Source organism: Schistocerca nitens, chromosome 4 (genome assembly GCF_023898315.1).
Source record: "Schistocerca nitens isolate TAMUIC-IGC-003100 chromosome 4, iqSchNite1.1, whole genome shotgun sequence".
Taxonomy (NCBI): Eukaryota; Metazoa; Arthropoda; class Insecta; order Orthoptera; family Acrididae; genus Schistocerca; species Schistocerca nitens.
The window spans coordinates 755,400,615-755,424,880 of record NC_064617.1 but is presented as its reverse complement, the minus strand read 5'-3'; the positions used below and the strand labels follow the sequence as shown (position 1 = coordinate 755,424,880).

At 40.7% G+C, this 24,266-nt stretch overlaps 1 protein-coding gene across 1 annotated transcript in view; it reads left to right on the top strand.

The window, feature by feature from the left end:
• Positions 1 to 24,266, top strand: part of LOC126253045 (cationic amino acid transporter 3-like) — a 127,216-nt gene that overhangs the window by 86,331 nt on the left and 16,619 nt on the right. The window contains exon 10 of the mRNA XM_049954121.1: positions 4,514 to 4,616. Within this exon, the coding sequence (XP_049810078.1) occupies positions 4,514 to 4,616 (103 nt within the window). The remainder of the gene's footprint in view (positions 1 to 4,513; positions 4,617 to 24,266) is intronic.

Genomic DNA, 24,266 nt, shown 5'->3' with positions numbered 1-24,266 from the left:
TACATTCCCCTCTTGGACATTATTCTCTATGGTTACTGTTGGTGGCAAATTAGCCATCAAGGATCCTGAGTCTGGTGAAAAACCATGTTCCATTTTAACTCCTGCTGCTGATATATGGCTCGGAAAATCCATTTCTTCCAATGATACATGTTTCTCTGTTTCTTTCTTTTTGGCATTACACCTATGTGAACTCACCATAGATGTATTTGCTACAGAAGAATATGGAGGGTTACTTCAAATGACTACTTATTTCTAGCTCCAAAATACACACTAAAAGAACAAATATAAGAGAGTAAAAATGAGTTATTAAGCCGACAATGGCAAAGATTATTCTTTTGTACCCTAATTTTCTTCTTTTGTGCGTGTTGTGGTGCACTGTCTGATTGACATTGCCATAACACAGTTCACAGAGAATTTGTGAACAAATAATGGAATAAAGTTTACCAATGATGAGAAAAACAATTCTTTCCTAAAAATATTTTTACAATATTATGAATCCATTTTTCCTTTACAGTGGGTCATAATGAGGAAGCTGAGACAAAGAATGAATAATATTTGAGACTGAAATGTGTTGTTCCAGGAAGATAGATCTATTTTAATCCAAAATTAAAAGGACACTACAATCAGGATATTAAACAAAATTAGTCACTAGACTGGGAATTTCTTGGTAAGGAGCACACAATATATTTTCTTGGGTAGGAAGTAAAGAACTTACATAGACGATACTTCAAATATGGCACAGGGAAGAGCACTGGGGCTCTTGCAATTCATTTTGTATAATAATGACCCGGCAGACCATATTAATAGTAACATGAGAATTTTTGCAGAGGATGTAGTTATCTATAATGAAGTATTGTCAGGAAGAAACTGCACAAACACTCAGATCTTGATAAGGTTTCAAAGTGGTGCAGAAATTGGTAACTTGCTTTAAATATAAACAAGTGTAAAATTATGCACTTCACAAAACACAGGAAAGAAGTACCCTATGCCTATAATGTTAATCAGTCATACTTAGGATCAGTCATAATAATTTCTTAGACTTTCCCAGCATTCATTATCGTATGAGATTTTGATGTTGTAACTTGGTATCTTCATCTTCAACTTATGAAGACGCTGAGTTATGACATCAAAATATCCTGTTGGGAAGACACAGACCACCAACAGTATACCTGATTCTATGAGATGAGAGAATCAGTCATTTTATGGAGGTACTTGGGTATAATGATGTATGTGCCTATGAAACTGGATCATTGCTTAAGCCCAGTCATAGGTAAAGCAGATGGCAGATTTTGATTCATTGGAAGGATACAGGTAAAATGCAATCAGTTTACAACAAAAATTACTTACAAATCACTTGAGGAACTCACTCCTAGAGGATTGATGAAATATACTTGATTCATTCCAACTATATGGGATTCATTCCAAATAGGACTACCAGGGGATACTGAAATAGTGAAAGGATGGCAACATGAATGGTGACAAGTTTGCTTGACCCATGGGAGAGAGTTACAGAGCTTCAAGAACCAGTGTTAGGAGAGGAATATGTTATCAAGGTGGTTAGGCCAACACCTTTTAACCAAGCTCAGGGATGAACATTAGAGAGAGAGAGAGAGAGAGAGAGAGAGAGAGAGAGAGAGAGAGAGAGAGAGAGAGAGATTTCCTCTTGCAAGAAGATGAGATGGGAGTGCTATAAGGTATGGACTTCTGTCCATTCCCTCCTAGCATATTGAAGTTATACATCAATGCTAACTACCTTATACAGATGGTACATCACTCCTTTTGCTCACCCAGCATCAGAGAGTAGCACTGTGCAATGCAGGAAACCTTTTCATAAGCAGTAATTTGGATTTATTTGGTGAACTCCTCCATTTCCTTCATAAAACTTGTAAATTTGTTATGAAAGAGGTAAATATATATAGAGATTGTCGACAAAACTGTTCAGATTTAATCTCAGCCTTCGTGAAGGCGAGCCTTCAGGTACATCGAACATTATACATTAAAAGGCATAAGCAGTGGATACTTTTGTAAACTGTACTGGTAACAACTTATGATTAATGATAATCTACCCATACTGATAATTGTGAGAAAGGCAACAAGAAGGCTGGGTACAATCAAATCAGAAAAAATTTCCATAATTTTATTTCAGGACCATTACAACAAAAAGAATTACTGCTTTACAGTGACCTAATGATCTTTATGACCTCTTTCATGCCAGAATTGACAACAGTAATGTCTGTTTATGAAGCATCCAACACCTGACTAACTTAATCTAATGAATCTGATTTCAATGACCCATTTCTTGTTATTGTTTTCTGCTACTGTTAGGAAGAATTCATGTAACTTAATGACTAATAATTTGAATATAATATCATCTGTTTTGCTGATAAACTGGCAGAAAAAATTAGTAAGATATTGTGTGCTCCTTACCAAGAAATTCCCAATCTAGTGACTAATTTTATTAATAAGTTCCAATTCACTCAAGATTTATTGTTGCAACAGTGCATATGGAGTATATGAAACGATTACTTTTACAGCTTAATAGTGCAAGTGGTTCTGAGGTACTGGGTATTGACCAATGCTGAAACACCCACATTGGTACGTTTATGGGCAGTAATGTAGGAATTGACTCTGGCATCCAGTCAATTGTACAGATGACAAATACTGTCCTGGAATATGTTATGCTGTGGCTGCTTGCCCAGTTCATGAAGTACTATAAGAATTGTTGATTGACGAGTCTCATAAGTCACTTCTCATTCCATCATACCCAACTTATGCTCAACTGGAGATAAATTTGGAGACCACACTGGCCAGGGAAGTTGCTGCGCATCTTCCAGAGCATGTTGAGTTTCATGGGCAGTGTGTGGGTGAGAATTATCCTGTTAGAACAACACACCACCTTTCTTTTGGAAAAATGGCAAATGAAGGGGTTTAACAACATTCTGAACATACTGAGCACTGGTTAGCATCCCATCCAGAAACACCAAAGCTGAATGAGAGCTGTAACTTATCACACTCTAGACCATAAGACTTAGGGTGGGGCCAGTGTGTCTTGACCAGATGCACTTTACAAAACAGTGTGCACCAGGTCTGTGTTATACACATGAACAACCATCACTTGCATGCAGGGAGAATCTGCTTTCATCACTGAAGACCATTCAATTTTCCAAGTGATCTTCTGACAGTATACTACTTGAGCTTGTGCAAGTCGATGCTATGGCATGAGTGGAAGATCGGCTAGAGGTGTGCTCACCTGCCAATAACTGGTTCACAACAGTTGGTGCTGATGCTTCATCAGCCCTCTTCTTTGTGATGTGGAAGCTGTAAAATGAGCCACTGCTGATCTTACAATATGATGGTCCTGGTAGGCATCTGGGCTGTGTGGACATGCAGAACCTTGTCTATGAGTGTGAGAATATTCATATATCCACTGATACCAGCATCATTGCCAGCTGAAGCAGCATGTCCAACATGTGTGGCAATTCTTCAAAAGGACCATTCCACCACTCAAAAGTCCACAATTTGACACCTTTGAAGCTCACTCAGTTGACTGTGGGAAGCATGAATGTGCCTTTGTGGTACTGTTGACTGCTTGCTTCACACATTTGCACCAAATTGAGCCTTCTGGTTATGAGCATTCCCTATTAAAAGGTGGACATAGATGGTGCTCTGGTAACTATGCAACTATGCTATCTGGTGGTGGATGATGTTGAAACCATTATCAGTACATCTGTTACCCCCAGGTGGCATATGCCACCATCAAATCAGAATCAATATCATCTCTCCAGGTGTACTAATTTTTTTCCAGCAGTGTGCTGTCATCAAGAATCTGAATATCATTTCCCTACAGGGTTTCTTTGTTTCGTATTTCACAAGGTTCTGAAGTGTCTTTTATCTGATCATGGAACTTTTGTGCGTAGTTCACAGGTTTTGCTTTTTTTATAAGACACTGAAAATTTTTGCAGTATTGTTTGTAGTACAACAAATTTGCCTTGATTAAAACAATTGCTCTACATTAAATATATATTACATATCTGGCAAAAACTGCTCAACCACAGACGTTAACATGTGTTCTTGGGATCCACTGTAACTGCCACTGACTGCTCATAAAGAAAAACTGGGTTTATTTTATTGTAAGAATATTTTGAGAAAATAATTGAATTTATCTCCTATAGTATACACTAAGAAAATTTGTTCCTGTTGTTTTTTCCAATAATTTCTTTGTGAGTATTGTATGAGCCAACAGTTATGAGTAATATGAAACTGTCCTGTTTCCCTCTTAGCTAAATCTAATTGATTGGGATGTTTTATTGGTGCCACTTGACCATAACAGGCAGGCAAACCATTTATTATAGGCCACACAAGTGCTTCAAGAAAGAAAAATGCTCAATTATTTTTAGAAGCCTGAGTGTCCATTGTGCTAAGCGTTTTTTCTCAGATTAGCACTGTTATATTTCATTCACTTGAGCCTTCTGCATTTCTTTATTAAATATAAAATGTTTTCATTTTATTTCAGCTTTTATGGCACTCATCTTCAACGTGGATCAGCTAGTTAGCATGCTATCAATAGGAACATTGACAGCATATTCTATGGTCTCTGCATGTGTGCTACTGTTAAGGTAATTACTCACAATTTTTTTAAACTCTACATTTAATTGAAACATAGTTGCCACATCAGCAGAGAGTCTCAACAGGCCTAGAAATTACAAGAGACTCAGCAAGCTTGTTTTAAAGTTATTTGTTTACTGTTCTGTGAAACATTGCACCATCCACAATACTGTACCACTGTGAAAGCTGTTCTCGAACACAAGATGAGTTAGTTGATGTTCGTAAGCAGCTGACTAATGTCAAATGACAGGAAACTGCTACAAATGTGTGTGTTGGGATAGCTCCCAAGAGAAACCAAAGGTATCTCTAGTGAAACGAAAGGTATCTCTAGTGTGGGTTCCTCTGCAGGATTTATGGGCTCTATCACTAGTCATCCACTTCACTATGAGTTGCATGTCAATGATAGGACTAGATAACCTGTACAGATGAGTTATATTCATTCCCCTAACATGCAGCTTTGAGGTGCTTCAAGATTCTTTCTTCCACAGATGTCGAAACTGAGTCAGTGAGCCTCACTTAACCTGTTGTGAAATCTACTGTGTTCTGTTTCAAGAGGAGTTAAAGATGAAGGGGTAGGGATCTGTTAATAATTGGAATGTCAAACATGTGGTATATTGTTGTTGCCCTTATGCAAATGACAGTAGTGGATGGGAAGTAATACCAGGTGTACTCCGTGTTTATGCCTGGGGGACTCATTCAACATGGTGAATAGGATATTGTGGCAGTTATGTAGGGAACAAGGCACAAATAACTGCAGATTGTGGTGCATGTTAGAACAAATGTACCTGTCACCTGTGCACTAAGGTCATACTTGCATCTTTCGTTTGACAGGCAGAGAAGGTTGAGCTGCTGGAGTTGGCGATCACATGTGCGTGACGTGTGCTTGTGTGTTTGAAGGAATGGTTTGTGTTTCTCTTTTTCTGATGAAGGCTGTGGCAAAAATCGTAATGTGTTCATAAATAAATATTTGACAGATATTTTCCTAGCATAACAGTTCATGATGGAAAGAACCTCTCTGGCAAATAAAATTTTGAAGAAACAGAGACTACTGCATAGCATGTATAAAACAAGACATAGGGCTATAGATAAGGAGATGTTGAATAAAACATGTTTGGCAGTCAAGAATACAATATGTGAAGCTTTGAATGACTACTGTAGCAAACCCATCCATCACTCTAGCTCAGTGATCAGCATTTCTGGCTGCTATGTGTAGGACCCAGGGTCAATTCTCAGTACTGCCAAGGATTTTTCCATGGTGGGAGGACTGAAAGAGGAGTGCATGCACTTCACCTCATGATGCCAACTGAGGAGCTACTTGAGTGAGAAGAAAGGCTCCAAGGTCAAGAAATATGACAACTTCTGAGAGAACAGTGTGCTGAGCCCGCACTCTTCCATATCACGTCCAGCACTGATGCCATTGGCAGAGGATTGGTTTGTCCTGATAAGCCCATCAGTGCCAGAATGCAGAGTTTTCTTTTTTTTCACTGATATTAGTATCAGTTATGTTGAGAAACAGCTGAAATCACTAACACTGAACAAAGCTCCAGGGTCTGATGTATCCCTAACAGATTCTATACGAAATTTGCAGCTGAGTTAACCTCTTATCTACTGTAGAGCCCTCAAACAAAAGACTTTATCACAACTGTCTACAAGAAGGGTAGCACAAGTGATCAACAAACCTACCGTCCAATATCCTTAACATTCATTCGTTGTAGAATCTAAGAACATATTCTGAGTTCAAGTATAATTTCGTATCTTTAACAGAATGGCCTTCTCGATGTAATCCAGCATGTATTCCAGAAACTTTGATCATATGAAACCCAACTCAGACTTTTCTCACATGATATACTGAAAGGTATAAATCAATTCGGTTAGGCAGATGCAATATTTCTTGATTTCTATACTGATTATTAAGAATTCAGTTGTATGAGGTATCAAGCAAAATTTATGTGTGAACTGAAGATTTCTTGGATGGAGAGCCATCGACAGATGTGGATGTAATGTCAAGTGTGTCCTAGGGAAGGGTGCTGGGACCACTGCTGTTCATATTGTATTTTAATGACTTTGCAGGCGGTATTAACAGTCAGACTTCACACAGATGATGCAGTTATCCATAATGAAATACTACACTATGTGCTCAAAAGTATCCAGACACCTGGCTGAAATTACTTACAATACAAGATCGTGGTGCCCTCTGTTGGTAATGCTGGAATTCAATATGGTGTTGGCCCACCCTTAGCCTGGATGACAGCTTCCACCCTCACAGGCATACATTCAATCAGGTGCTGGAAGGTTTCTTGGGGAATGGCAGCCCATTCTTCATGGAATGCTGCACTGAGGAAAGGTATTGATGTCAGTCAGTGAGGTCTGGCATGAAGTCAGCATTCCAAAACATCGCAAAGGTATTCTATAGGATTCAGGTCAGGACTCTGTGCAGGCCAGTCCATTATAGGATGTTATTGTCATGTAACCACTCTGCCACAGGTCATGCATTATGAACAGGTGCTCGATCATGTTTCAAGTTGCAGTCATCATCTGCGAATTGCTCTTCAATAGTGGGAAGCAAGAAGGTGCTTAAAACATCAGTGTAGGCCTGTGCTGTGATAGTGCCATGCAAAACAACAAGGGGTGCAAGCTCCCTCCATGAAAAACACGACTGCACCACAACACTACTGACTCCGAATTTTACTGTTGGCACTACACACGCTGGCAGATGATATTCACTGGGCATTCACCATACCCACACCCTGCCATCGGATTGCCACATTGTGTACCATGGTTCGTCACTCCACACAACATTTTTCCACTGTTCAGTTGTCCAAAGTTTATGTTCCTTACACCAAGTGAGGTGTTATTTGGCATTTACTGGTGTGATGTGTGGCTTATGAGCAGCCTCTTGACCATGAAATCCAAGTTTTCTCACTTTCATAGTACTTGCAGTGGATCCTGATGCAGTTTGGAATTCCTGTGTGATGGTCTGGATAGATGTCTGACTATTACACATTACAACCCTCTTCAACTGTTAACAGTCACTGTCGGTCAACAGATGAGGTCGGCCTGTATGCTTTTGTGTTGTACATGTCCTTTCACATTTCCACTTCACTATCACATCAGAAACAGTGGACCTAGGGATTTTTAAGATTCTAGAAGTCTCACGTACAGATGAATGACACGAGTGACACCCAATCTCCTGACCACGTTCAAAGTCTGTGAGTTCCAAGGAGTGCCCCATTCTGCTCTCTCACTATGTCTAATGACTACTGATGTTTCCAGAATGAAATTTTCACTCTGCAGTGGAGTGTGTGCTGATATGAAACTTCCTGGCAGGTTAAAACTGTGTGACGGACCGAGACTCGAACTCAGGACCTTTGCCTTTTGCAGGAAAGTGCTCTACCAACTGAGCTACCCAAGCATGACTCACACCCTGTCCTCACAGCCTTACTTCTGCCAGTACCTCATCTCCTACCTTCCAAACTTTACAGAAGCTCTCCTGCGAATGGTCACATTTTGCCAAACAGTTGGTCGCTGGTGTTGCATGTTCATAGAAGGAAGGCAGAGTGTGAGGGATGAAGGTCGAAACCACACTCTTGGGATGTCAATTCAAATCAGTGCTGAGGTGGAGCAGGCTGTGCACTAATTCTTTGCATTGCAGGACACTGAGTTTTACCAGAGCAGTTTCTTGAAACATATTGCACACTATGACAAATGTTTCAGTGTTGGTGGCAGTTAGGGAAAGATTCATGATGCCATGTCTTTAATTTGAAACTTACTTTCAGAATGACCCATGTACCATCTGCCACGCACTCTACAAGTTTTTCAGAGTATGGATGTAGATATTGATGTAGATGGTCTATACTTATGTCTACCTGCAGGCTCAAAACCATGAATATAAGTAGTTTAAATCATAAATTTTTTAATCAGTCAGCTCATACAAATACCACTGCATGACAATATGTAGGTGTATGAAGTGGAATGATGGGCTCAGCTGTAGGTATAGCAGAATTCAGGTCATTGGTAGAATATTAGAAAAATTCAGCCAGTCTCTTCTTGGAATACTGCTCAAGTGTGTGGGACCCATACTAAATAGGACAAACATGAGGCTTTTAATATGTTCAATGAAAGACATTACAAATGGGTCTAGGTTTATTTGACTGATGGGAGAGTGTCATAGAAATGTTGAAACCCAGATTGACCAATTTTCGAAAATAGACATCAACTAGCCAGCAAAAGCCCATTGTTGATTGTCACAATATGGAATTGCCAAACATTTGGCCATTCTCCTAAAGCCATTAGTGTGAAAAACTGATATTTATATTAAATATTCTGATCATTATAATGAAAAATGAACATAATTCAGGTTGAAATTTGATGATGGGTCACTGTTTACCATGATTCTACATAATTAGTTAATGTCACATTTGGAAGCTGTTCTCGTAAAGGAGATGGCAGACCCTTTTGAACATTGTCTTACCTCATCTTGCTTGCAGTGGGACAACAGATTCTATGGGCAAACTGATGATGTGGCTATATGGAAACATTTGAAGAAACTGTCCTTCAGATCATCAGATTGTTGATGTCATACATTGCTGATACTTTTGTTACATGATCTCATGGATATCATAAGAATTTCTAAATTTTCTGACTTATATTACTTCTAATACAAAGCTCACTATGAAAGAAGAGAAAATAAGTCAAATTTAATTTTTGGATGTAAGGTACTTAGAAAACCTGACAGAACTTTAGGGCACAAAGTCACAGAAAAACCACTCACATAGATAGGTATCTTCAAAAAAATTCCAGTCACCATCGCAAGCAAAAAAGAAAAGTGATTGAAACATTGATGGACTGGTCTAAACGAATCTGTGAAGCACAGTATGTGGAGAAAGAGCCCAATCATTTAAGAACTACTTTCAGAAGAAATGGCTACTCTGACAGGAAGATAAATAAGGCACTATACCCTAAAAGGTCTGGAGCACCTAGTGAAAGAGAACCATCTAAATGGAATGTTTTCCCATCATTCCTAAAAAACAGCTGAGTGCTAAGCTGCTGATAGCTGATTGTGGATTTAAGGAGGATAAACATCTAAGGTCATCATTGTCCTGTTCATCTCCCCCTCCCCTCCTTGCCCTTTTCCACTTTCTAGGATGGAATCAGTGTACTGTACCTGTCAGAATCTAGAGTAAATTCTATTTGTAAGTGTCAGGAAATGTTTTAAATGTTGGCATAGCGTATATCCGATGTAGGACATCAATCTGAAATTCACCTACTGGGATGTGAGAAACCACCTAAAACCACATCCAGATTGCAGATTGAAACATGAGCTGATGCTCCTCCTAATCCTGGAAGCAGGTGCTGTAACATTCGTGGTTATCTGAGCAGGTCAGAGTACTAAAAGAACACAGTATTTAAACAATATTTAAATGAAGAAGTAAGTTGCATTAATATTTGGTGAATGCAAAAGTATCTACCCACCACCACTTGCTACAGCAGGAGTATACACAATCTCTTTCACATGTGATCAAGTACACCTAGGAACTACAAAAAGAAGCATTAACACTCAACTTAATACAGAAGCAACTGTTGTCTGGGAAATATAGATAAATTGGCTGAAGTAGATCATGTGATGGGAGCAGGAAACCAAAAAGTTTGTTTCCCCAGTACTTCAGTTTTATCAAGAACCAACTGTTAGTGTTCCAGGATGTACAGAGAAGACATAGTAATTCAAAAGAGAAGTAATTTAACAGAAAAGAAGAAGGATTGAACTAGACAAGTTCTGGGCTGAACAAAATAAACAGCACCAACTCTTCCTCATCACAGGCTTAATAACACATCTTGGCATGGCCCCAGTAGCTGTTGACATCACAACATGAGTGTTTCTTGGATGGATGTAGAAATATGCCTTGAACCATGACATAAGGCCCATAGAAAAGGATTCATCAGTGACATGAATACTAGCTATGAATGTGTGCACTGTATCCTCCTACATACAGAGATTAAAAAACAAGTATTAAGTGGAGATTCTAGAAATATACCTCAGCCCCCGATGTATCACTCCCATAGGGACCAAAAAGTCAAAATTAGACTAACTACAGCACACAGAGAGGCACACAATCCGTTATTCTTCTACACTCCAAGTGTGATTTGAATGGTAGAAACTGTAAAATAAGGTAAAAAAGCTATGCACCTTCGCAGTTGTTTGCAAGATATATACAGGATGTTAAAAAAGTGTCAAATATTGAGAGCTGATAATAACCATCAAAACAAGAAAAAAGTACAATAAAATGGGAGGCAGCCGACTATGTTTAGATGACAGTGGAGGTGGGTGACATGGCTACAGAGTAGTGAGTGTGTTTTATAACACAAATGCAGCCTTTAGAGGGTCACTGGAAACATTGTGCTGTTTGCCAATGATTAAAATGTCCAATGTCTTGTTATGATGGAGCCAGGTCATGGTGGGGGCCACTACAAGGAGGCATATGTGCTGGTCTGACACCATTTCTATGGAGCAAGACATGAGTACTGTTGGACAGTTCCTGTGTAGAAATGTTGGTGTGATCCATAACAAAATAAGGGCCAGGGTCGGATTTGTGAGATGTGCTTCCTCAACTGTGCTATGAAATCTGGCAGATGTGAATCACTTCCTGTTGAGGTGTGTATATTGACAAAGTCCCCTGGCAGCTACTGTGTCTTGCCCTATACCATTCTTGTCGCAGCTGCATCAAGATCTGGCTTACACACTGCATGCAGGCCAAGTAGGACAAATAGGAAGGTTGCGGTCCACTTAACACATGAGCACCATCTTAAGAGATCTGTGCCATCACTCCTCATACCAGATGCTGGCCAGGTGGTAGCTTGTGGTAGAATGGTGGGCTGCACTGCAAAACTTGCTGAGATGCACAAATAGCTCCTACTCAAACTGGTGCCATCCATCAGTAGTAATGTGTAATGGGCAACAATAATGCGCAACCCACTGAGACATGAATTCTGTTGCCAGTGCCTCTGTGGAGTTGTTGTCCACTGGGATTGCTTCTGGCCAACATGTAAATCTGTCTGTGATTGTCAGCAAATAGTGTTGCCCATCTGACTATAGCAGGGTTCCCACAATATCAAAATGAACATGGGCATATCTCTCAGTGGTCTCCAGAAAGTTTCCATTGAGTGTGTGGACATGGCACAAAACTTTACTATGTTGGCAGCCTAGGCATGTACAAGTCCATTCCTGGCAACACTTCTATAGTCTGTGTCGTACATAATGGGCATGGACAATTTTAAGCATTTCCCCTGACTCCTAGTTTGCAGAGGTTGTGAACGCTATGAAAAAGGGGTTGCAGAGCTCTGCTAGCACATACAGGCAAGTCTTTCCACTGGTGGTGTCACAGTATAATTGCACATCTGTTCCTGGCACATTTAGAAATTTGAGTTGAAGGCGTGCCTCAGTATCTTTTAGTAGGTCATGGAGCTCCTGATTGGAATGTTGTACAAGGCGTCAGCTACACTATTAGTCAGTCTTAAGACATGCTGGATATCTGTTAACAATTGTGCTGCAGAGTCAAGTTTGTTGAATTGTCTGGGCAAGCACTTGTCATTGCTTTGGTGGAAGGTATGCCTGAGGGCTTTATGGTCTGTATATATTGTAAATACCCTCACTTCCAGTTGTACATGGAAATATCTCATCACCGCATAAATGGCCAACAAGCCTCTTGTGTACATGATCATCATTGTGTGAACATTAGTTTGGATGAGAAAAAAGCAAGGGGTTGCCTTGTCTTGTTTACATATTGTTGGAGCTGAGTCCCAGTGGGTGTCTGGCTAGCATCCACTACTAGTGTCAAGGTTGCATCTGCCACTGGATGAATGAGGAACACAGTGTCAGCAATGCTTATATTGCATCAATTCATCAATCATCACCAGTATCCTATGTACGAGTGTTTTGCCTTTTGCTTTTGGACCAGCCAGTGTGGCTGTGAGTGGCTCATGCAATTTGGCTGCCTGTGGCAGGCGGCAGCAGTGAAAGTTGAGCACATTGAGAAATCTGTGTAGTTCCTTAGCTGTTACCAGATGCAGAATATTTAATATGGCCTTGACCTTCTCTGGCAAGGGGTGTGATCCCGTTGACAAAATTTGATGGCCCAAGAATATCATTTGAGGTTGGCTAGACACACATTTATAAACATTCAGGATGATACCATGTGTGGGCAGGCACCAAAAGACTTGCTTGAGATGATGCTCGTGTTCCTCCAGTGTTTCTGAGAAGACAAGGATATTCTTCAGGTATGCAAAACAATTCAGTAAACCTCATAGTGTTGAGTCTATAAATTGCTGCCACATTTGTGCTGCACTCCTCAGGCCAAAGGTAATAACCAAAGGACATAAATAAATTATCAAATAGGCCGAATGGCATTATAATGGCCATTTTAGGGATGTCTTGTTTGGCAACAGGAATCTGGGTGTACACGTTGGCACAATCAAGTACACTGAGCACTTGTTTTCTGCTTAAGACATGGTTGTAGTCTTTCAGATGTGGAACAGGGTAATGGTCAGGGATGTTCCTTGCATTTAAGGCACAGTAATAACTGCATGGTCACCGCACACCAATCTCTTTGGGTATGAAGTGGAGGGGTGATGACAATGTGCTGCTGGATGGGCAAATGATGCCTTTGTCTAGCATAGTATCATATTTCACTTTCACAATGGTGTATTTGTCTGGAGCCATGTGTCTGGGCTTGCATGACATCAGGAGGGCCTGCTGTGGTGTTTATTTTAATGGACAGTATCATGGCGTAGCCTGTTGTGGGGTCCCGGGAGGCCTTGTGAGCAACAGAAACTTGTTGAGTAGTTTGGTGTACTCTCCTTCTGCAACCTGGATGACATTGGCATCACAGCTAGTCACATGGTGTTGGAACCCAGCCATAGACAGCATGGTGATAGTGTCCAGCAAGTGGGCATTGATGACATCTGAGAGCAGGCAGTAGTGTGCTTGGAAGTCTGCCCCAATTATCAGCTCTGCCACATCTGCGTCAAAGAAATTCCATGTTAAAGTATGTCACAGTCCCAGATCTAGCTTCACATGTTGCATGCTGTACATCTGGATGGTGGAATTGTTAGCTGCTGACAGTCTGAAGTTTGGGGCTGGGCAGCACTTATGCAGTTTGTCTTTCAGCAAAATACTCAAGTACAATCTCGTGTCAACGAAAAATTTGCAATCCAACTTGTGATCAGTAATAAACAGGTTGGCAGAGGAACAATCAGATGCATCAACTTCTTTCTGGTATTTAAGATTGACATACTCACATATCAGATTACACTTAATGTGCTCGGTCGCCGAACTGCTGAGGGTATCAGAATATGTTAGCTGTTGGTGACTCGTCAAAACAAAGAGTGTTGGATGCATAATAATTCCATGATCTCCATCAATATTTACCTTTAACATGGCAGTTGGTGAGAAGTTCACTGTATCGTTTGCTTAGGTTGTAAACTTTGTTCAACAGCCCATCATTCAGTTGCTGTTCCAGCACCATGACTTTCTTTGTCAATTTGTCGCAATCAGATTTGATGTCCATTGAAGTACTGCTGCACATTATCATTTGGTCAGGCAGGAGGTGGGTATGATGGCATCCTGTATCCAGTCAGCCAGATCAGCCATACTGTCCAGAGGCATTTCAGTTTGTGATGCAGTTATGGCCTTTACTTGTGCTGGCAACCTAGTGGTCCATAACATGTGTAGTAGTGTGTCCAGGATGGTGTGCACATAAATTTTGCTTCCTAGGTGGTGGAGATATTCTGAAGGCTTTCTGTCACCTATATTCTCATGGATGAGCATTTGCTGTACCTTTTCTTCCTGTGAGGCAAACTCTCAACACGACTAGAGCTTTCAGTTTCAGGTACGCATCTATCTCTGGTGGTGCTGTTATAATATCCTGTAACCCACCGTGTACCTGTGATCAAGCTGACTAATGACTAGTGCAAATTTGGTAGAATCATTTGTTATTCCAGAACACAGAAAACGTGCCTGCACCAGCGTAAACCAGAGTATGAGATTGTTCAGCCAAAACGGTGGAAGCTATACTGCCAGCCAGTCTTGAAGTAACAGCTGCATTGTTATCTGGCACATTTCTGATGTGTAGCACAATATCTTCTATTGTAATCCATACTCCTCACCACGATCATGTCAAGGTCACCAGTGTTGCTAATCTCATCAGGATGCGAGGCTGCAGATTATTTTGATGTGCTCAGCATGTGGACTACAAATGGCAGTTACTGCATTCAACAATTCACTGCTATGAGTTAATATACGTTGCTTCCAACTATTCTGTGTAATAAACAAATTAGGAGAGAAGATATGAACATTTATTTCCTTCAACAGTAGTGGTAGAACAAGTTACAGTCAGTAACAACAGAATAATTAATTTCTAGTTCACAGAATTTATGGAATGTGCATGCCACAGCAAGGAATAAGCATGAGGCAGCACTCCAAGCAGCATGTGTGTGAGCAGTCAGCTGATAGCATATACCAAGCATGCAATCTCACATAGTTGCCACACATTATATAAAAGGAATATGCACTGCTACTAAAAGGGAACATACACACAAACACAGTGAGAGAGGTGGAGGGAGGGGTGGAGGGGGGGTGGGGGGTGAAAGATAGATAGGTAAACAGATAGAGAGAGAGAGAGAGAGAGAGAGATTACAGTATAAAAATTTTCAACAGCTGCTGCTTGTCTCTTTCATTTATAGAATCTTTCACACTGCAACAACACTTGTATTTATGATTTTCAGCGTTTGATTCTTTAACTTTTGGCTTGTAGTCTTTGTATTTGGACCAGCTCTAAGTGTGATAGCCATATAATACAGGGTGTTTTCAAACAAGCTAAGTCTGTGACAAGGTAGCTTTTAGTCTGATCTATGCCTCCTTTCATAAGCTTGCGTAAAAGAATCTTCTTTAAAAAGTTGTGGGTTTTTTAACTTAAAGAGGAGTACTTCATATATAAACAGACAAGGAGTTGTCAATAAGGCAATGCATTTCAATAACGGTTTACATGATTGGCTGCTACTAGTTCCAATCACAGGCTTATTTAAAATCATCAGTGTGTCTTTAAGCACAGTCTACATCATTTACTACTCTACTCAAATGCTACAGCACTGAATACTAAAGAAAAATACAAAGCATGAGCTAAAGGTAAAATGGGAGGATGACAAAGATGAATAAATGCCACAGGAAACACATGAGTGGGAATCATTAGGGCAACAAAGCAAGACAAAAGTAGAAGGCATCTGGAAAATGTAAAGAGTGTTTAGTAGCTAAAATGGATAAGTGAAGATGACAACAGAATTTAAGGTAACAGAAGTAGAAATAAAGAGCAAGCAGACCAGCAAAGAGATTTATAGGTGTGCATGACAAACAGAAAGAAAAAGAACAGAAGAGGAAACACTTCCATTTTAATTCAACGTATGAACAATCTGATAAAGCTGCATAATACAAGCTACTCACTGTCTTACCTTTGCCTGTATGATTATCAATCAAACCAGTATCCTGTGAGTCCCTAAAAAATTCACCAACACATCTTCTGCTGAGAAATAGGTTTCATTTTTCACAGATTACTTTCATCTTCAGCAAATCACTATTTTGATTGTTGCGTATGAGCTATAATAACAATGCCAGCACTCATTCGTTTTCTGCTTCATCTTTTCTTTATGTAATTTTGAAATGTCTTTCCTTGAGTGCTTTTGGTATGGAATCAACAAATCTAGCACCCACTGAATCTTAATTTGTTTGTATCCAAACCTTTACTGGCAATACTGTGGATCATTTAGGACAACTGCCAGCAAGCAGTTACATGTCGAGTCTGTTTGAAAACTTGAAGTAAAACATTACAAGAAACATGGGAACCAACACTTGTGCCTAATAACAATATAGCCTGAAGGTTGTTTAGAAATTCACCCCACTTCTTAATCCAACCCCCCACCCCCTCCCCCCAAACCCAGGTCCTTGCCACAGTGGGATGGCTTGTGTGCCTCAGTTACACATATAGCTATATTGTAGGTGCATTCACATCAGAGGTGTATCTGTAGAGAGGGAAGCTTAACATAGAGTTCTTGAAAATGGGTAGCAGCATTTCAGTAGTTGCAGGGGTAACACTCTGGATGACTGACTGATCTGCCTCATAACATTAGCCAAAATGGCCTTGCTGTGCTGGTACTGCAAATGGTTGAAAGCAATGGGAAACTACAGCCATTATATTTCTCACAGACATGCAACTCTGCTGCATGGCTTAATGATGATGGCATCCTCCTGCGCAAAATATTCTAGAGCTAAAATAATGCCCCATTCTGATCTGTGCACTGGCCCTATTCTGTCTGATGATGTCATCAGAAAAAAATCATGTATTTTACAGGTTGGAACATGGAATCCTGGACCCCTTAATCACATAAGTATTTTAGATAAGTTGTAAACAGACATGTCTGGTACCGAGCACTGCAGGTTTCAAATCCACACCAGATGGCATGGACCTTGATTACAACTAGAGGTCTCTGCAGCCATCGCACCATAAGCCATGGCTGCTCATGTGCTACTAGCTCATGTATAATGTGAGGGCACCACGGTGGAGCATGTGGCCCCAGCAGCCAATGGCAATGTACTCTATCAGGTATTTAAGCGCTTGCCTCTCGTTCAGCAGGCAGTCTGATATTCGCGTTAGTCTATCGACATCTCACCTACAGATAGCATGTTTACTTGGTTTCCATGTACAAGTGGACATTATTGATTCATGGGGTTTCGCTTGTGGCCCCATTGCTATTTGCGTGTTGTTGTTCGTTAGGTCTTGCTCGGTCATCCGTTGTTGTCCATGTCCATCCTTCTCTATTTGTTTTGTTTGTTTGTGGGCCACTCTGGTTTGGTCCCACTGCACTTTCATAGTGAAGTGTATTGGCAAGAAATCCAGGATTTAAACAAGATGCTTACAGGATTGTCAACACAACATTAAATGTATCTGTTTCAAGTATAGGTCTAATAATTAGTAAAAGAACAGGAATCTGGGTAGATTATTAGGAACAACATAGAGAATGAATCACAACTGCCAAAATGAACATAAAGCCAAGATCTGCCCCAGTAGTACATGTACACTCCTGGAAATTGAAATCAGAACACCGTGAATTCATTGTCCCAGGAAGGGGAAACTTTATTGACACATTCCTGGGGTCAGATACATCACATGATCACACTGACAGAACCACAGGCACATAGACACAGGCAACAGAGCATGCACAATGTCGGCACTAGTACAGTGTATATCCACCTTTCGCAGCAATGCAGGCTGCTATTCTCCCATGGAGACGATCGTAGAGATGCTGGATGTAGTCCTGTGGAATGGCTTGCCATGCCATTTCCACCTGGCGCCTCAGTTGGACCAGCGTTCGTGCTGGACGTGCAGACCGCGTGAGACAACGCTTCATCCAGTCCCAAACATGCTCAATGGGGGACAGATCCGGAGATCTTGCTGGCCAGGGTAGTTGACTTACACCTTCTAGAGCACGTTGGGTGGCACGGGATACATGCAGACGTGCATTGTCCTGTTGGAACAGCAAGTTCCCTTGCCGGTCTAGGAATGGTAGAACGATGGGTTCGATGACGGTTTGGATGTACCGTGCACTATTCAGTGTCCCCTCGACGATCACCAGTGGTGTACGGCCAGTGTAGGAGATCGCTCCCCACACCATGATGCCGGGTGTTGGCCCTGTGTGCCTCGGTCGTGTGCAGTCCTGATTGTGGCGCTCACCTGCACGGCGCCAAACACGCATACGACCATCATTGGCACCAAGGCAGAAGTGACTCTCATCGCTGAAGACGACACGTCTCCATTCGTCCCTCCATTCACGCCTGTCGCGACACCACTGGAGGCGGGCTGCACGATGTTAGGGCGTGAGCGGAAGATGGCCTAACGGTGTGCGGGACCGTAGCCCAGCTTCATGGAGACGGTTGCGAATGGTCCTCGCCGATACCCCAGGAGCAACAGTGTCCCTAATTTGCTGGGAAGTGGCGGTGCGGTCCCCTACGGCACTGCGTAGGATCCTACGGTCTTGGCGTGCATCCGTGCGTCGCTGCGGTCCGGTCCCAGGTCGACGGGCACGTGCACCTTCCGCCGACCACTGGCGACAACATCGATGTACTGTGGAGACCTCACGCCCCACGTGTTGAGCAATTCGGCGGTACGTCCACCTGGCCTCCCGCATGCCCACTATACGCCCTCGCTCAATGTCCGTCAACTGCACATACGGTTCACGTACACGCTGTCGTGGCATGCTACCAGTGTTAAAGACTGCGATGGAGCTCCGTATGCCACGGCAAACTGGCTGACACTGACGGCGGCGGTGCACAAATGCTGCGCAGCTAGCGCCATTCGTCGGCCAACACCGCGGTTCCTGGTGTGTCCGCTGTGCCGTGCGTGTGATCATTGCTTGTACAGCCCTCTCGCAGTGTCCGGAGCAAGTATGGTGGGTCTGACACACCGGTGTCAATGTGTTCTTTTTTCCATTTCCAGGAGTGTATATATGCCCACTTGCTACACAGATGATGAAGAGACTGGAAAATATATGACAAGGAAAAGAAACATGCTGTATATAAATGGAGATGAAAATGGAATTTTGATGGGGGAGGGAATCTGATCATAGGAAAATGAGTAGAAGGTAAAATAGGAAAACATCAACAGGGAGAAAGAATGAAAGAGGAAGCCACAGTGTAGAACATTGCAAACAGTACAATTTAATCATTGCTAGTATTTGGTTCAAGAACTGTGAAAGTAGATTATGTATGTGGAAGAGACCTGTAGACACTAGAACATTTCAGGTAGACTAAATAATGGTAAGACAGAGATTTCAAAACCAGATTTTAAACTGCCAAACATTTCTAGTGGGAGATATGAAGTCTGTCATAATCTGTTGGTTATACAATACAGATTAAAACTGAAAAAGCTGCAAAAAGGTAAGAAATTATTAGAATAAAAAGAAGAAAGATAAAAAAAGCAGCAAGTGAAGTAGGCAAAAGGAAATATAAATATATTAAAAAATATGAGACTGACAGAAAGTGCAAAAAGGCAAACCAGGAATGACTAGAGTATAAAATGCAAAGCTAGAGAAGTGTATATGACTAAGGAGAAAGATAGATGCCAGCTGTTAGAAAATTAAAGATATCTGTGGAGAAAAGAGAAGAAGCACCAGTATGAATATTAAGAACTCAAATGGTATCCATTTTTAAACAAAGAAGGGAAGGATGATCATGTAAGGAATACATAGAAGGGCTGTATGAGAGAAGTAAACTTGAATACAGCATTATGGAAACAAAAGAGGAAGTTGATTAAAATGAGATAGAAGATGTGATATTATGAAAAGAATTTTACAGAGCACTAAAAGACATAGATCAAAAAAAGACCCCAGGAGTAGATGACATTCCCTGACATGTATTCATGTGCTGATATGAGATTGCAGACTAACAGTTCTCATATATATTCTTCAATTGTTCTGGCATTGATATTATTGCCCACACCCTTTGCTCCATGACTTCTAAGGCACCACCAAGCCACAACACCAAAGCATAAACAGCCCTCCACAGCAGGTGGAAGTGCTCACTCACCTTCATGTCTTGATTTTCTGAGCCGATGTATTTTACACCCCATCTGCACATGTGACAAACCACAGCAACCATTCCACACTTAACAACTACCTAAATAATTTTTCCAGTTTTCACTAACATCTTTTATTGACCTGAGTGTTTAGAAGTGGTAAATGCTAACTTACATGTCACACCACACTCCTACTCACAGTTGAGAAATGGCTATCCTACCACATATTGTTGGCACGCACTTCCAGTAGTTTTTTCACAGTCACCTGTTTGATTTTAATATCATTCCCTCAGTTTATTCTCCCCCACATATTTCTTCACTTTAGATTGTCTGGCCACTCATCATCAAGTGTAAGGTATCAGTGCAGGGTGAGTAAATACCAAATACTCAGATATTAAGTCACACATTACTTTGAACACCTGGAGCAATAAACTCTTCAAATTAAACAGTTAAACTGAATCTGTTTATTGCACATAAACTTATTCCTTTTTACAAATGAACATGAGCTTATACATTTTTTTAAAATATATCTGCACTCACACTATCTTTATAAACATCCAACAATAAGATTACTTATATGGCACTCCAGCCTCAACAACCACCAATCATAAACTAACTGAATCCAAAATGATTTATTCACATTAATGCCTTTTTACTTATTTGCTATTTCTTATTTCCTTGGCTCTCAACTTACCTTTATGCTTCGTACAAATACATTATTTCATTCAGCACTCCAGCCACAATACCACCTGCCATGCTCGCCCCCAATTGACTCCATCTAAACGAAAGACCACAAAAAAACAAAGCTACCTTATACTATTCAGTGTAATTGGTGTAGCTGGAATTGGTTGGGGAAGTTTGAACAATTCTGCATATTCCAGTAATGACTTTTCTATTATCTCCCTATCACTTCCTTGAAATTTGACAGTTTTCCCCAGTGTGCAGCTAAATTGACAGGTTGTGCTGCCTTAGAGCATTTCGTATTGAAATTCCTATCCAACTTTTCTTCCTCCCCCACTTCCAGTTTGATTATCTGTGCTTCTCATGGTAGATTGACTTCCACTGACCCAAAATTATTCTCACTAACTAGCACTGCCTGGCTTCCACCAACCTCTTTTATACATGATAAACAGATAAAAAACACTGCACTTTATCTAGATGCTCATTTTCTGCACAGGGCTAAACTATACACAAAGTATTAAATGGCAAATGTGTGTTTACATCTATCCAGACTAACTTCATTGTACCTTTCGGTATTTTATCCTATGACTTGTACATAAGGGATCATGCAGGCAGTTTAGTTTGCTTCCCCTGAGACAGGGATGAAGCATGTGAGATTTTGGTTTTTCTGAAAGCAAAACCCAAACAAAATTATATATAATTCAGCTCAGCTTTGTGCCATTCCAGATGACTTTGGCGTGATTTCTACTCAGAAAACCCAGTCCAAATACGACATCCTAGCAATTGCTAACTCAAGGAAGTACTTTCACATAAGCCCAAAAATCTTTTCCTCCCACTCAGAACTGAGTGAATGAATATTACCACCACATAAGCCATTTAATCCACAATGAGGTGGGTTCAAATTACTTATTTGAAATACACCCTCATTTGCTGTAGTTATCTATGACACATACCCAGTAAAAATTTACACATCCTTACTCCTACACAGCCAGTCAAACTGTAGTCTGCCATTGATTCAGCACACAGGTACCCTGTGTTCACATTTACTGAGAATGCTCCACAATGGCCACACTGTTATCTTCGATGTTTAACATCACTGTGCAAGCTCTAACCTGCAACCACCTTCCCTGTTCCTGTGAAAACATGAGCTGAGATTCCCATTCTAAGTGTCCAGTTTGCTTACACTTCCCACACTGAGATTTCCTACAGTTTTGCTGAGTGTGACCACGCTAACCACACTGATAGCAGACAATCTCTGCATTAAAAACTACCTTCTTTTCCCGAGTTCTGGTCATTGCATCTGTCTCTGCTAAAGTTATGGACCATGGAAATTCAACTTGCACTTTATGAGACATCTTGGCCAGTAAACCCCCCAAGAATGTGTCTAGTGTTCTCTGTCGCACCTCATTAAAAATGGCCTCATTGATGTTGTCATTGTGTATTAGCCCATACACATTAATATTAAACTTCCTAATCCTGTTAAAAAAACTTTCCATGGATTCCCCTTGTTTTAGATTTATACTAATAAGCAGCTCATGATAAAACTTAGATGGTTCCCCGCCTCTTCCTATACCATTGCCGGCCAGTGTGGCTGAGCGGTTCTAGGCACTTCAGTCTGGAACCGCGCAACCACTACGGTCACAGGTTCGAATCCTGCTTTGAGCACGGATGTGTGTGATGTCCTTAGGTTAGTTAGGTTTAAGTAGTTCTAAGTTCTAGGGGACTGATGACCTCAGATGTTAAGTCCCATAGTGCTCAGAGCCATTTTGAACCTGTGCCATTCCAACATCCTTCCAGGATGTCATGGAAAGATTGAGCTTTCAGAAGCTTCTCACTGTTGTGAGCTGGCAAAACACTTTCATTTGGCTACAGATGTGTCTTCTTTGATTGCTCTGAGAGAAGGCTCGTCAAACTAGAACACATGAAATATTAGTTCCTTTTATTACATAAATGAATAAAAGATTTACTTAACTTTGACACACTTCTTTGTCACAGGAGTACTGGATAATTTACAACTGTCGTGGGATAGCAAAGAATCACATGATGCACTAATTAACAGACTGTTCTCTTGTGGTATAATGTTCAACACTGACAACACTAAGAATTTTTCAGGAAATTATCTACATGTTGGTCCTAGACAATGATGTTGACTACTACAGCTGACATCTCAAAGTGGGGAGAGCTCTTGCTAGCCTGACACTATGTTGACCTCAGTGTGAGGGCACTGTTATGCTGAGAGGGGAGGTGTGGTCTTCAGGAGTGCCTTCCATACATCATTGCAGGTTGCAGGGAGCCTTCTCTAATGTCTGTGGAACTGATTTGTGTTTCCAACATTGGTGTGGAATGTGATCTCTGTTTGATGCCACACTCATGCCACATCACATTTGCCCTATCATCCCCCATCAACTTTAATCAAGCCATAGTTAATAATTACTCTTCACTCCCCAATTTTACAACTGCAACTAAATTGTCTGTAAAAGTACCATCCTTCCCTGATTTGCCTGAAAAAGTAGTTGTTAATGAGCCGGTGCTGGTGTCTAACATAGGCAGAGATAAGTTGGGATAATCTACATCTACATCTGCATGTTTATTCTGCAATTTACACTTAAGTGTCTGGCAAGGGTTCATCAAACCACTTTCACAATGTTTCTCTACCACTCCACTCTTGAACAGTGTGTGGGTAAAATGAACACGTAACTCAATGCATGTAAGCTCTGATTTCTCTGTTTTATTACAATGATCATTTATTCCTATGTGTATGGGTGTCAACAAAATATTTTTGCACTTAACATTGGAGATTGAAATTTCATGAAAACATCTCACCAAAATGAAAAATGCCTTCATTTGAATGATTGCCACCCAAAATCATGTATCATATCTGTGAGACTCTCTCCCCTGTTTTGCAATGAGACAGAACGAACTGCCCATCTCTGAACTTTTTCTATGTCCTCTTTCAATCCTATCTGATAAGGATCTCATGAGCAAAGCAATATTCTAGCAGTGAATAGACAAGAGTAGTGTAGGCATTCTCTTTAGTAGATCTGTTGTATTTTCTTCTAAGTGTTTTGCCAATGAAACACAGTCCTTGGTTCATATTTCCTATAATGTTACCTATCTGATCATTCCAATTTATGTTGTTTGTAATTATAATTCCTACGTATTTAGTTGAACTGACAGCCTGGAGATTAATGTAATTTATCATGTAACCAAAATTTAACAGGATGACTTTATTAGACAGTAAATGAAAGCATCATCTGCAAGCAATCTAAGATGGCTTCTCAGATTGTCACCTAAATCCCTTTCATAGATTATGAACAGCAGAGGGCCTATAATGTTTCCTTGGGGAATACCAAATATCACTTCTGTTTT